Genomic DNA, 15,373 nt, shown 5'->3' with positions numbered 1-15,373 from the left:
TTTCGGGTTTCTTTCTTTGCTGTCTTCTAAATGAAGAGGGAACAAAGCATGAAACATTATCTTTGCTTTTCGTGCTGCTGACTACTGGCCGCCAAGGTCATCCACTTGAACTAACCACTCTCATAGTATCGATAAGAATTCATTCAACCGTGACAGAAACACAATGAAATAACGTTGAAGTAAAAATGCCACGGTGTCGTCACTGAACGTGGCAAGACATCGTAATCACAATACCAGTCATATGAGAATTAGATGGTATTTCCATGGTGTGCCATAGAAACGATCACCGAGCAATAAATCTTACCATACTCTCCGTGTCATTTACTGTCCATGTGATTATAGTTAAAATCCAATAAATACCCAAAGAAAGAAAAGGGGTGTGACATTGATTAACAGGTATTGCCTTTCATCCGGGTACGTCTGACCATATAGTTTGATGGCTTAGGGTGTGAATCGACATTTGTGTAATTGGTCGGACTTGATGTGTAAAAACTATTTGCGTTTTAGATATCAATTGAGAGATGGTTTATCGAATACGTCAGTGTGTTTTATCAAGTTAATTTTATTTTGATTCAGCTTGGGTATCCAACACTTATTTTACTAGTTATCCGTTTTCCATACACAGTGTCTAGAGAGACGGTTAAGATTTCGCCTGTGACCGCGACGTTGATTGGCTGATCAACTAGATGCGTAACGCTTCTAATCTGAATATGCTAATTTTACACATTCCAAACGTATGTGGAGAGCGGGTAACCAGTGGAACGGCAGTCTTGTAATCGGGGTAAAATTTATTACACATCTGTAATCGTCAAATGGTACAGTACAGGTGAATTGACAATGCCCCAAATCCCTGAAATAATAAAATGTAAATATTTTCAACCCGACAAAATGAAATAACTAAACAAAAAATGTTCGATTTAGTCCACGGTGTGGTTTAATATCACGTGCACGTACAATACACATACTGTGTCACTCGGAGCTTACTGCAGAGTCGGTTACGTATGAAATTCACGTTTTGTATCATGATTAGTCTGCACATAAAATAAAGTCGGCATGTTTTTCAGGATCCCTAGGTTAGGGAGTCGCATTGCCACATGCAATACCCCTTATGTCATCGACAATATTCAGTATAATATTAGGCAAACGTTGTAGTTGGATAATGCGAACTTGCATGCCATATACTAGTAGTTTAATTAAATCCATTATTGCAACAGTTGTGAAATTCGGAAGTTTATTACCCGTAGTTTCAATCTGTCGAAATTTTAGGTGAAAGCGAAGTGTGGGCGACGTAGTAACTGCGCTTCACTTCAGACGGTGTGTTGGCAAGACATAAAAAACAGCACACAGTAATGTGCAACTCAAATTTGATAAAAGAGGTATGTGTTTGCCTACTTAAGATCGGTGCTTGTGCATGTATGGTATAATAATCTGGGCGGCTGTCATTATGCTGTTGGACACTGAGTACTGCAGGTGGTTTCAGTACTAACAACCGGGATATGTTGACATTTAGGTTAACCCACTCACTATATTGTTACGTGACTTGTACCTGGCAGTCGTGGTGTCAACGTGCGTCCATCCAGCGCCGAGTTGTATCACCATAGCAGCTAGTTTGGCGTACCGGCCCGCACGAAGCAATCACTGGGCGAGCAGACATCGTCCACTGCTACACGTGTCTGCAGGTGTGCAGCGTGAACAATAAAAACATTCTCAGACTGGCGATCACGGTCTGTTAGTTTAACTGACAATCATTTTCATAGCGCTAGAACAGTGTATTCATTAGAATTCGTTTGGCGAAGAAAGGTTCCTTCGTCTAACTTTATTTTTAATGTCATTTACTAGAATAAACGTAATTATTTTGGTATTTGCTCACATTTAAAAACTGGGCTGGTAAGATAAAACAAAAATATATTTTTTTAAATGCTTAAAAAAGAAGCACTTGACATGAATGATCTCAATGCGCGAAGCTCCTTCTCTTGTTGTAAATTAGACAACTACTGAACAATAGCTCTTCACTCCAGCGCAAAATTACCCTTGCTGATAATTGTCGTTATAGTCACCGTAATTTAGCGGTCAATTATTTCGTTGAACGCTTTGAGGATGAGGCTTGCCCCGTTTTCGGTGATCACAACGCGACCGGACCAGTCACCACCAACAATGATTATTGTTTAAAAAGCATAATAAAATAAGAGTCATATTGGTATCCAGGGGCAACTAGACTTAACCGGGAGACGTGTTGGTGTGACTCGCTTTCAGCGTTGAATAATGAACACTCCATTTTTTGTGCTCAAGACCGGAAAGTTCAGACAAGGCCTTGACGCAGAAAATCAAGGTATATCCAGATCGGTGGATGTCATAAAACCTGTCCGGACAAGCTTCACGTCACGGCAATAATTATTTTCTTTTCAGTTCTACATTCCAGTCGTATGTTAAGTCGGGATTTAGTTCTTTTAGAGTAATCACTAGTCGAGGAAATCTGCACGCGTCGCGATCACATGTGTTGGCGAGATCACGTCGGAGAATGAGATATCGGTAAAATCTTCCAACTTCTGCCACAGTTTCTCCCGCTTTGTCTGGTCGTATGATATTTCAGCCGATCCACTCTCCCTGTTACGGACAAAATACTTGCCAGTGACGTCTATAAATTGTTTGTCGGTTGCCAAAAAGAAGCCGCTGTCGGCTTCCTCGGCGGGCATGCCGTGAAACTCCGGCCAGCCCGCGTGCAAGAGCGACGTGTCAACAAGGCCTGGATCAAGAGTGTTGGTCGTAATCCCGAGTTTTCGAAGTCGTTCGGCCATTTCGTACGTCATCATTATAGCACAAAGTTTTGATAATTCATAAGCGGTTATCCCATCGTAGCATTTTTCTAATTGCAAGTCTTGTAAATCGATGGAGTCCGAGTGCGACATGCAGCTAACGACGACAATACGGCCGTTACTGTGTTTAGGTACAATGTCTATCAACAGGTACGTCAGAAGAAACGGTGCTAGCACGTTGACAGCGAACGTCAGTTCGTATCCGTCTTCGCTCTCTTTCCGTTTTTCTTCAAAGACACCGGCATTGTGGACGATAACGTCGATGCAGTCGTACTTGTCATGGATCGCCCGCGAAAGATCCCGAATTTGCTGAAACGACGACAAATCGGCGATGAACAAATCAATAATTGAGTTTTTAAATTTAGATTTCAACCTGTTCGCAACTCTCTGTCCCTTGTACAGACTCCTACCATGTATCAACACAGTGGCGTCTTCGGCGGCCAGTCGATAAGCCGTCTCCTTTCCGATGCCATCGGTAGATCCAGTCACCAGATATACCTTTCCACTCAGCGACATAGTGCAGTACGCCGATATGGCATGGGTGCACTGAACGTTTCGTTGTGTTTTGCTGCCTGACAATAGGTGGTTGTCTATTTTTATGACTTATTTCGTGACATGTGATCTTCAAAGTGGCGGAATATTCAGCTTGGCTTCGTGCCAATTAGTCGCCAGTGTGCTATATTCGTGGTAGAGTCAACTCAACAATTGCTCCACGAACGCACGCACGCAAGTGGTTTTATCTCTACCGTTGATGCGCAATATTCTTACAAAATAATTGAAAAAAAGTACACAGCAACCCATCAGTCTAAATTCTGAAAAAACAAAACATCAAATAAATGTCGCCAATAACCGCATGGACAGGAATTTTGGAGTTTTGTTAAAAATATTATAACATACATTACCTTGAGCATTTTTTTTCAAAGAATCCTGACCCTCACCCCTTGATACCCCGACCAATGTCCAATTATTTTACTTGAATAGTCTTCCGTAGCTACAAGAAGAGCATTGAGTATAAATTAGAGCACAGTCCCTGACGTGTTGAGGGACTGTGATTAGAGGCACTATGTAGAGTATGGAGTTGTGTTTCGTATGACGAGACAGCCCCATTGTCTAGCCTGACTTGAGTGCTTTAATGGATGTCGCAGTCGTTGAAAACTCAAAGATGACTGTAAATTGTCAGATTATTATAAAACACTATATAATAACAATATGTAATGGGTGTTTAAACTTGGCTGTCGATTGTTGATCACGGGTATAATGTGTTTATTACTCGACGAATAAATGAAATAATGAACGACCGAAAGCATTGTGGAAATATCTTTTTAGTCGATGGTAGTTTTAAGAAAAATGAACAAATTACGCTCATTCGAACAACCGAACTTGATTCAGTGAGCATCTGTGCCATTTAAGTTGTAACTTGTTGCTTGGCGTCATTTGGTAGTATGCCAAAGTATGCAAATATATATAAATGATTCGCTATACGCTTTGTTTTCATCTAAAAGAAGAAGAAAAAAAACGTCAAGTATAAACTAGTCGTATGAAACTGGTGACTCTGAGTGCAGTAATACCATGTAAGCGTTGTCGACATAGGAGATCCATGTGATACATACATTATTGTCATCGCCATGATATTGTCCCGAACACCATATTGACCCACCTCCAAGCGAACACCAAAACAGCAACATTGTCAGCTAACGCGCTGACTCGTTTGCTAAACGCGCTTATTAGAGATCGTTACGTGATAGGAACAAGTTGGGTCAAACCAACCTCAACATGAGTCATCAAACCAATAGTAGGGAACACGTTGAATATAAATAGAAAACCAGAATCATGCAATTGCCTTTCAGTTTATTTCATTCAATCGTATAAATCGTAACGTAAATACAAACAACGTCGAAGCATCGAGCTATTGTTGTTTCTAATATAACTATTTCTTTGCAGATGTTTATCTCACTTTTGTAAATGAACACAACCAAATATCCTAAACAATCCGGGTAGGCGAGCAATGTCCAAATAATGGTCTGCACTGAGACAATTGGTCAGAGAATATGTCGTTAGAGCAAAGCATTAGTGCCACGTGCAGTGTTGTAAACATTGCTGTAAGTGGCGCCCTCCAAATAATTAAAAAAATAGGGTTCAGAAAGTATTGATCAAATAATTCACGAACCTAAAATATTCCATGAATAATCTAAGTAAGAATATTGAGACATTAACATTTGCCAATATTGTTATAATTCTGGGCCTCAATATGGACATCAGATTGAAAAGGTCACAATGACCCAATTAACGTGTTGTTTGACGTTTAAAAATTAACATGATGTTAATCTATTGTTTAAAGCCTAAGAGTCATGTGACGAGGTGGCCGAGTGGTTAAGGCGATGGACTGCTAATCCATTGTGCTCTGCACGCGTGGGTTCGAATCCCATCCTCGTCGCCATTGTTTTGTAATAGGGTTAATTATAATCAGTGGTTATCTATACCTATTGCTTGACACGTCGGCCATAGTTACTTTGTCGCCTTTTTGTTGTTCACGTTTAATCAAAGGCGGCGGCACGAAAGAATGCATCGGTGCCTTACTAGAGGGGTACGGGGCGTGCTCCCCCGGAAAAAATGTAATCTAGACCACCTGAAATTTCTGCATTTTGAAGGTCTAATTTTGCTGACCCAAATGGTTTCTTTCAGCTTGCGTCCCCAAAACATTTTCAGGGGTGAGGGCGACCGCCCCTCTCCGCCACTGGTAATGCAGTTGCATCCCAAATTGTATTTGTGGCTAGAATACGATTGGCAGTGAAACGTGTATGCTTTATTTCGCGTGGATTATAAGTTTAATTCGTGTATACCTAATTATTTATACAATTGGGAAATCAATTATGGCACTGCAAATTGCGTGTCATATAAATCAACATGATAATGTAATTCTTCGTTTGCAAGTTTTATTTCATAAGCACACTATTATAAAAAGATTTGTTTAATTTGGATGGTGATGAATTATGGGCAATAACGGGCCGTGCGGAGTCTTTAATTTCAATTATAATACCATGGACTGTCGAATATTATGAGGTTATCACCAGGATACCGAAAAGTATGCACGAAACAGTACAGCGGTAGTATCGACCGACACGCAGCGGAGGTCGATGCGATCGCGTATTGTCTGAGTGCATACTTGTAGGCCTCCTCGTAATAACCTTATTATTATACATCTTTTCCTCCCAAGTACATCATGGGAATGCCGAAATAAAAAATGTTTTGAACAGATTGAGCAAACTGCTTTGTATGGGGTCCTGTGAAACCCATTCTCTACCATCAGTCCCAGGCAACAGGGAGTTACCGCAGGATGGCGCGTGACCCTTGTTACGCAAGATGGGGTCAAACCCTGGGGCTGCTATGTTTTTTTTTTTTTTTTATTATTCAGTTAGAGGACGCTTACGCGCGTAAACGTTCCATATTTGGAATTCGCGTTTCGTAATATGGTAGGATGAAAATACCCAGTGCGATATCGCAAAATTACGGCACGCTGTAACTTATGGCGTTACGGTGACAGATGTATAATATAGAATACTAGTATATGTGCAGTGGTAGCTTGAGAAAAAAAAATAGTGTGGTTAGCGCGTCGTGGAAGTATAATGTATCAGAATTGACAAGGTATGAACCGATAGGTACTCTAGTTTTGGTGTGTAGATGTGCAAATTTGTCCACTGAAAAACAGGGACAGGGCTTCGTATGTAGGGAGCCGACAAGGCCCCAATGGAAACGAGTACCCCCACATTCATAGATCGGTACATAAACAGACATAGTTCGATTTGTGTATTATTGTATTGGCTCTCTAAGTCATATCAATTACTGTCTACTCAGTATTTGCCATATGCATTTAATAAGGTTTTTTTACACCGGTTTCGTGATACCCCCTCGCCCCGTGTACTGTTTTTTTTTTTTCTCAATTCAACCATCACCGGCTCCGAGTTTCTAATGGCCACCCTCTAATCCTGTTATATCGTCTAGTGCATGAAGGGCGGGTCACGGTCATCATCGCAATTATATATATATATATACACAATGGAGCTCAAGATCTTGCAGAATTATACAATCAATTACACCAATAGCCCCGTATATCAGCCAACTTTTCAAAAACATGTGAAGGGCGATATATTTTCACAAAATGTAAAATTATTCAAATTAGCAAATTTGCGTATTGTATTGATAATTATCCAAATTCACAACAAATAATATGCTTCACTTTTTCTCTGGAAAACGAAAGAACCACATTTCGTAATACTGCATGATCAAGTTACCTGCAAAGACTATAAATAACATTTATCCACGATGTTGTCATCGAGTACTATTGTGAAATACTATCAGGAGCATATACATGCATTAGGAAACAACGATACATGCCATAACATGATGGCATGCTCCCAGTAATTTAGGGAGACTTCTGTTCATATAATCTATATATCACTGTGCTGCACATGCACTGTTTACGGAACGAGAGTACAATAAGTGTTCCGGCGTTATCGCTAAAGCCCACCCACCCTACATGCACTGGAGACAGCGATACTTACAGCGGAATGGTCTGGGGGTAACTCATAATATGAGTGGATTGTCTTCAGCGCATAGGACCTGGTAGACCCATTAATAGTAAACAAAAATATACTCAAGCCCATACATTCAAATAAATTGGGTGTATTTTGTTTTAACTATTCGAGTGGTTTTGTGTGCATTATTCTTACGGTAGTTCTCTTTTTGGAGGATGTGGTGGCCCTGAAAAGAGCCGTTTGGTTTGCGTGTGCTTCAAGCTACACATTTTATCTGGAGCTGGTGTACTTGGTGACTGCCTTGGTGCCTTCGCTGACTGCGTGCTTGGCGAGCTCACCGGGCAACAACAGACGAACAGCGGTACTACGCTTGTTGTAGTTAGCCAACCGAGAAGCTTCAGACGCGATACGTTCGAAGACGTCGTTCACAAAGCTGTTCATGATGGACATGGCTTTAGAAGAAATACAAGTATCTGGGTGAACTTGTTTCAAAACCTTATAAGATATAAATACCATATGATTCCCTCTTACGGCGTCTTCTGTTCTTTGCACCACCACGGACCTTTTTGGCCTTCCCGCCTTTCTTCGCGCCTTTACCTGTAGATTTCGGTGGCATTATAATTCAAAACACAACAACGCGGTGAAAATATGCCGTTCACACGTTGCCGACGCAGTATATCAGCGAATATGCAAAGGGAAGGGGAAGAAGGGCGGCAAGGCCAAGACTCGTTCTGCCCGTGCTGGTTTGCAGTTCCCTGTCGGTCGCTGTCATCGTTATTTGCGTAAAGGTAACTACGCCAATCGTATTGGCGCTGGCGCCCCTGTCTATATGGCGGCCGTGCTCGAATATTTAGCTGCTGAAATCCTTGAGCTAGCTGGAAATGCCGCCCGTGACAATAAAAAGACAAGAATCAATCCTCGTCATGTTCAGCTTGCAGTACGAAATGACGAAGAACTGAACAGACTGATGGCTGGTGTAACCATTGCACAGGGCGGTGTACTTCCGAACATTCAGGCGGTACTTTTGCCAAAGAAGAGTGGTAAAAAGTAAACTCAAACAAAAATTAAACCAAACGGCCCTTTTCAGGGCCACCACATCCTCCCAAAAGAGAATTACCGTACTATATTTTAATACATTTTGTTAAATATAAAGCCCAAAGTTGCATTCTTTTAAAGCAGGGGTGTTGTCACCCACGCATGCGTCAGGTGGTCATAGCGTGTCATTGTTTACAAACGCAATGAATGATTTACAACGTCCACAGACAACACATATCACTAGATCGACATCTAGTGGAAAGAAAATTTACAAATTCATGAACACAAAACAAATGGCCGATGTACAGTCGGGAACATTTATGTAGAAACCCACTCTTAAATGCAAACAACCATGGTTTATTTTTGCAATAAATTGTATATTATATTGAATTGAAACAAGTTGGGGGTAACCAACGTAATTTTTAAAAAAAGGAGGTTTGTTGATAGTGGCCATTTTCTTATAAAGGGCGGTGGTCGTCGCGCCGCGTCCTTGTCGATATGGGACTCATTGCGACATACAACGCGTGTAAAATACATTGTTTATTTACATGAAATTCAAACACGCGCTGGGCGACGACCGCAGACTGCGCTTTAAAGCGGGCCCGTCGTCGCGCTGCGCATGTCCAGAATTTTTATTTACAAACACCTTTTGTTTCCCACAATGCACCTCGCTATTTTTTCTTAGTGGCTTATAGGGTTGCATATACTATGTCTTTTCAATTACGTCGTGCCGGACAAAACTAATTTATAATGTATATGATATTGACAATGATGTTGTTTATATTTTGTGTAGCTTTTCGTCAAATAATTATATTGCAATGCGTATTATTGATTGACTGAGTTTTCCGAGTTCCTTCGAAAGTCGTTATATTCTGCTCTGTGGGGGCGCTGTACCCGATGTAATTCATGACTGGGGATTTCATATTCGCCTACAAGGGATCTAACTACAATAATCCGAACTAAACTGTGAACGTGCCTGAATGGAAATTAAGTAAGATACGTCAATTTAAAGTTCAAAATATTCTTTATATGAAGCAAATATGTACGGCGAAGTCGCCACTGAAACATCGCATCCGAGATATCAGCAGCGCGCTCTAAGGTACCGTGTGTCACGGCGCTCACTGAGCGTTCTAGGCCCAAAGCTGAGTGGCGTGCGAATGCACATATAATGTGTAGTACGTTCGTGAAAAGTCATTACTATCACATCAAAGGCGCGCTGACACCTTTATCTGGCAAGTGTTGAAATAGATAAATCAATATCTGTTCACGTTTACTCTGTGTTTTTCAGCAATGTATGTACAAAACACATGCTATTCATTTTATAATAAATGACATAAAATACCGCATACCTCAAATAGAAGAAGTGAATGAGAGGTGTAGTCATGCATGGTGGTTATCTGTTCGATGAAATAAAATAAATAACACAGTCATTCGGGCAATATCGCGATTTCTTGTCTTCCACTCTCGCATTATGCGACAAATGTAAAATATCGTAAAATACGGAGTAAATATGACATAACTTACCATGATTCCCATCTTACGAGGGCTATGCGTTTTAACGGGCTGTAAATTACGAATTTTGCCGCAGCTCTTCAATATTTCATTGTTCGAAGATGACACAGCTGTCGTGTTTTGATTATTTGATTTGTAGAAATGCACCAACTACCGGCATTTGCATAAAAACAAATATTTTCTATATACTGTTTTGATTTCTGATATTGTACAGAATGGCAGATACGTAGTTGTATCACTATAGAGTAATATGAAAACAATATTACAGTATTTACAGGCGAATATAATAAAAAATACCGAAAATTAATTACTTTCCGACAAAGTGTGAACTATCACGGGGTAAATTCTCTTCCCTCGGGGTTCTCCACACGCGTCAGGGGGGAAACTCGTCTCGTCTCTCTATCTCGTCCCCTTGAGGTACGGGATCGGGAAAGTCACTTTAACTTTACAGTCAAATAAGACACACACAACGAAATACGTTTCAGCTCTCGTCTTAGTCGGTCAATCGAGCACTCTATAAGACACAGCGCCCTGGGGAAAAAATCCCCAAGGCTATCACAAGGCTGACCCAAGACTAGCCCAAGACTGGACTGCCTCAAGGCTCGCCCCAGGACTGGACTCGACTCTCCAGGACTGCTCTCTCTCTCTACTGCGTCTATCGTGCTGTGCTCCCCAAGACCAACTCAAACTCTCTTTATTCATTTTCACAACTCTAACCAATTACAAAACAGTAAAAAGACTCTAGGGCGTAACCTTCAATCATAAAGCCAATCACACTAAGTACTGAATACGTCATATCTTTTGATTAATCGTTCACTACATTAATAACTATGAATATAAACTGTCAGAATGGCGACGATTATCTGGTAATTAGTTCCAAATCACTGAGCCAAGTTCCGTCCAAAACTTCAAATAGACCTAAACGATGACAGACATAACACAGCAATTCGCTCGTAATCAACTAATTAAGTCGGTTAACAGATACGCGAAAACAAATTCATGACAGAACATTCAATGTGGAAAATACACATGTCTGTAATTGATGCATGTTCGAAGGCGGCAGTGGCAACATGTGTAACATATCAATCCTAAAATCTTTGAAGATAGACGCCCAATCACGTCGACAAATCAAGACCTGCTGGTAAACATCGCAGACCAATTTTGATAGGAATTGCTCGGGATATAGTACTTCATATGACGCGGCTTTTCTATATAATACAGTTATTATCCCGACTTCAGTATTCAGCCTCGAACGCCACTGATTATATGAGGTATGACAAGTTGGATCGTGATTATGACTAAAAATATGGCTTAAATTTTTTTATAAAATTGGCATAATTGACAAGGTAGCCGAGTGGTTAAATTAAAAAAGGGTCATAATGACCCAATAAACGTGTTGTTTGACCTCTAAAAATACAGGTTTGAGGAATTATTCCTCAAACTTTTTGACATGAATGGTCGCGACTTGTGTAGCAAAACAAAGCACTTGGCATTTGTTGGAAAATAATACTGTATTCTTAAAAAGTAAAAATCGAAATACATAGTGGAATATATTTCAACTTAAAATAACATGATGTCGATCTCTTGTTCAAACTCTGATAGCCACGTGACGAGGTGGCCGAGTGGTTAAGGCGATGGACTGCTAATCCATTGTGCTCTGCACGCGTGGGTTCGAATCCCATCCTCGTCGCCATTATTTTGCACTATTTATTCATGCAAAAAATATAATAAAAAAATGTATTCGTGTCATGATCACAACCTGTTATGCCTGAGACGCATAACATTACAAGATATACAGTGAGACGTGCTTAGAGAGTGTGTAGTATATATATTTAATTTAGTACGTCGGCTCCTGGTGGATACCTTGGTAAATCAGAAACAAAAAACAAAACGCGCACTCGAGCTCTTTAGCGTCGAAGTGCTTTCGTGCCGTAAAATGACGTTTATTTAAAGTCAGTTTGAAATACCTAGCCAAGGGCTAATGTCACTGACTTCTAAAAATCACATCAAACAAAAGCAAAAATTACAAACATCAAACACAGAGAAAAACAGCAGTAAGACTTCACAAATAATTAATTGTTTAAGTAATTAAAATTCTAGTATCCAAAAATGATGGTGACCACAATGACACCATTTGCTTAAAAAATACAAATCATTGCACTCCTTCATTCGGTTAGGAAGCGAATTCCACATTTTAGCACCATAATAAGACAATAACTCCAGTCCATAACGTTTTGTCCTTGGGCGCTTCAACTGTAATTGATGAGAATTTTTTAAATTGTATGTTACATTTTTCTCCTTGTATAAATCCCACATAAAAGATGGGGAGAGTTTGTTCACACTTTTATAAACTTCAACAAGTATGTCACGATTCTTGAACACCTCTCGTGTTTGTAGTCCAGCACGTTCCAATAAAGTTTGATAGCTGGACTGAAAATCATTGTACACAAATTTCAGAGCTCTGTATTGAATACGCTCCATCTTATCAATGTTTACCACAAAAAATCCAAACTAAAGAACAATAAGTAAAATGTGATAAAATAAAACATCTAAATATACATAGTCTTATATATGATGGAAGAAGACAATGGCGTTCAAAGCGACCAATATGTTTGGTCTTGTTTAAACTTCAGTAAGTCTCTCGAAAACATTACTCTTTGTTTATTGGTGGCTGCAGATTGAAACAATGTAGGCACTATGAACGTTTATCGCGTTGTTGTGAAATACATCTATCACTAACTGATATTTCGCGCCAAGCTCGGCGTTGTGAACGACAAACATGATTGGTCTGTGTGCTAGAACATATTAGCATAAATTAGCATCTGATTCGTAAGCGTAGTCCCGTAATCACGACTCCTCTGTCGTTTCAACGCTTGGAAGTGTTCATGTGATAAAACAAGTTATATTTACTGAGTCATGGACTGTATTATAATACTAACCCACGACGCCACTCCTATCAATCAAGTGATATCACGTGATACTCTCATATTATATCATGACGCAATGTGTACATTAAAATCTATGCACCAAAACGCTAGTATTGATTGTACAGTACGCCAATAGATCGTTTAAAGGGCGGTGGTCGCGCGAAATATTGTCTCATATAAAAATCATGGCGACTTTGACTGTTGATCAGTGAGTGATTGGAAAGAATCAAAACTCATACTCTTGGTATCGTGAGAAAAGCGCATTGGACTGTGGGAAAAATCAATGTTTATCAACACAAACGTCGCGAATGCGCGGCGCGACGACCATCGCCCTTCAACAAAAGTTGGAAAATGTACAATTTGTGTAAGTGTATGACCATGTTTTTGTGCCGGGAAATAATAACTCACGCGTAACATTATTACCTGAGGTCACCGGGTCATCGAAATAATCATCTAACATATCTGTGGAAGGGCAATCTCTACGCTCAAGGTCATCGTAATGAAACCCTTTTTGTGATACCTGCTAAACACACTTATCAATCCAGGGTAAAACGAAAACAGAATTCACCTTATATTGCAAACCGAATATCACCAGTTTATACAGTACATGAATTACACGATGCGTTTTTATGTGTAGTATACTCGTCATCGTTCGCGTGACGAGGTGGCCGAGTGGTTAAGGCGATGGACTGCTAATCCATTGTGCTCTGCACGCGTGGGTTCGAATCCCATCCTCGTCGCCAATCTTTTAAACCAGAAAAGTACAGGAGGATCGTCGAAAAATACCCCCTAGCTACCAGGATTAGTAGTGAAATATGCTGTACCTGCTGAACCTCAGCAATTTAAAATGCGCCAATCATCCTTAGCAATCTGAGGTAACTGATGAAATTCAAGTAACACCAGAGTAACACAATACAATTACGTGGTAAGTGTGCGACATATTTCCAAAACACTGTTTGATTCACCCAGTATCTAAAAGAGTGAATTCTCAAAATAAGTAATTTAACGTCCAGCGAGATATATTTAATGCTGTACATAAAATATCCAACGTTGTTTCCTCGTCAAATAGTTCCCCAAAATTCATGGAATTCTAGCTTAATCATTCTAATCCATAAATCGGAATAAAAATGATCAAATCCTTCAAATTATAGGGGAGTTGCTGTTCCCTGGTTGCCTATGGGAAAACTCTTAACAAAAATATTAAACACAAGATTGATTACCTAGATAAAAAAGAATTACCCAGATAAAAATAACGCCATTTCAATCCCCAATTTATCAATTGCACTGGACTGAGAAAAAGTCTGCTCACAAACTGACAGTTTGACAGTGTTTTATATTTATCTAAAAGTACTGGAGTATTCGTTGGTGAAATATATAAACTATTAAAAACGTGTATAGCGATATCCCGTGTTTCGATTTTATACTGTCGTTTAGTATAAAGTTTTTAGAAATATTCGGAAATCTACCCTTACCGTCATGGTAAAATGCACTCTAACATTGACATGGTTGAAAGATACTGCCGACAATATTGGAGTTTTGGAGATTTAAAAATGAAAGGACCCCTGGAAACAACATCTGTCTAATATCGATATATTAATATAATTCTCCAGTATCGAGTAGCCTTTTTACATTGCATTTGGTTTGTAGTTTGCGTCGGGGATTTTAACTGCAAAAAGCCTTTGGAAACAACACAACAGACTCACTTTGGGCTCACTCTAAAAGACTGACTAACATTTGTAAGCAAATAACGCCGAATAAACGACAAGGTGACTAACTTTTATACTATTCTCATAAATAATATCGATGAGCATAGTCAATATTGTGTATCTCACACATTATTTTGAATTTTTAGGATACATATATTGATAGGTATGTATATTATACCGAGTTATAATAACGACATCGAAAAAAAACATATTATGATGATTACATCACACAAAATGGTGACGTCATCAACACGTGTCAAACCTCAATTATCAATATTCAAAAAGTATTTTACGCTCCGTCAGAAATATAAATCCATGTTTAAATTGTATCACTCACGGCAGAAGTGTATTAATTATTAGAGTATTTCAATACGTCATCGATCACGTGATATCCGTGCTTACTGGAGTATATACTCCCTCTAAAACCACCAACCTAGCAGTTATTTGGTAAACTTACATTACTTACCGTTCCCTTGCGTACATCAGTGAGTTTTTTTAGATAAGGCTGTGCTTTCAATGACGTCCGAGTCGGACAGACAAGTAATGATATCAACAACTTGGAACACGGATAATTCGAAATGTGGCAGTCTAATCTATGACGTCACAGGTTCAAGTCACATGGTTTAGGATAAGCCGACGCAGATTGCCAAAGGTAGTAGCATACCCACAGTGTATTTGTGTAAATGGTTTATCTATGTTCATTCGGGTATTACAGTGAAGGACAGAATGTGACGATAAAACTATAGTTGTATGCAATCTCTTGTTTGTTTTTAATTGTTTTTTCAATAAATAAAAAAAATGACCCCAATTCACATTTTAAAAAATCCTGCGATTACAAGTTGAAATGA

General features: G+C 39.5%; 1 protein-coding gene, 3 non-coding genes and 1 pseudogene across 4 annotated transcripts; 3 read left to right on the top strand and 2 right to left on the bottom strand.

Moving 5' to 3' along the window:
• Positions 1-2,459: 2,459 nt before the first annotated feature.
• On the bottom strand, positions 2,460-3,386 carry LOC100372059 (polyprenol dehydrogenase-like). The gene has a single exon (XM_002732170.2). The coding sequence runs from the start codon at positions 3,327-3,329 to the stop codon at positions 2,460-2,462; it is 870 nt and encodes a 289-aa protein (XP_002732216.1). The 5' UTR covers positions 3,330-3,386.
• A 1,779-nt stretch (positions 3,387-5,165) lies between these two features.
• Positions 5,166-5,247, top strand: TRNAS-GCU (transfer RNA serine (anticodon GCU)). The gene has a single exon. It is a non-coding gene; the product is annotated as a tRNA-Ser (tRNA).
• A 2,368-nt stretch (positions 5,248-7,615) lies between these two features.
• On the bottom strand, positions 7,616-7,961 carry LOC146735081 (histone H2B, gonadal pseudogene; annotated as a pseudogene).
• A 3,539-nt stretch (positions 7,962-11,500) lies between these two features.
• TRNAS-GCU (transfer RNA serine (anticodon GCU)) lies at positions 11,501-11,582 on the top strand. The gene has a single exon. It is a non-coding gene; the product is annotated as a tRNA-Ser (tRNA).
• Positions 11,583-13,477: 1,895 nt separating this feature from the next.
• Positions 13,478-13,559, top strand: TRNAS-GCU (transfer RNA serine (anticodon GCU)). The gene has a single exon. It is a non-coding gene; the product is annotated as a tRNA-Ser (tRNA).
• Positions 13,560-15,373: the final 1,814 nt, after the last annotated feature.

Source organism: Saccoglossus kowalevskii, chromosome 13 (assembly GCF_978046115.1).
Source record: "Saccoglossus kowalevskii chromosome 13, keSacKowa6.1, whole genome shotgun sequence".
Lineage (NCBI taxonomy): Eukaryota > Metazoa > Hemichordata > Enteropneusta > Harrimaniidae > Saccoglossus > Saccoglossus kowalevskii.
Note: the sequence above shows the minus strand (reverse complement) of the source record. Positions and strands in the feature narration are given on the sequence as shown.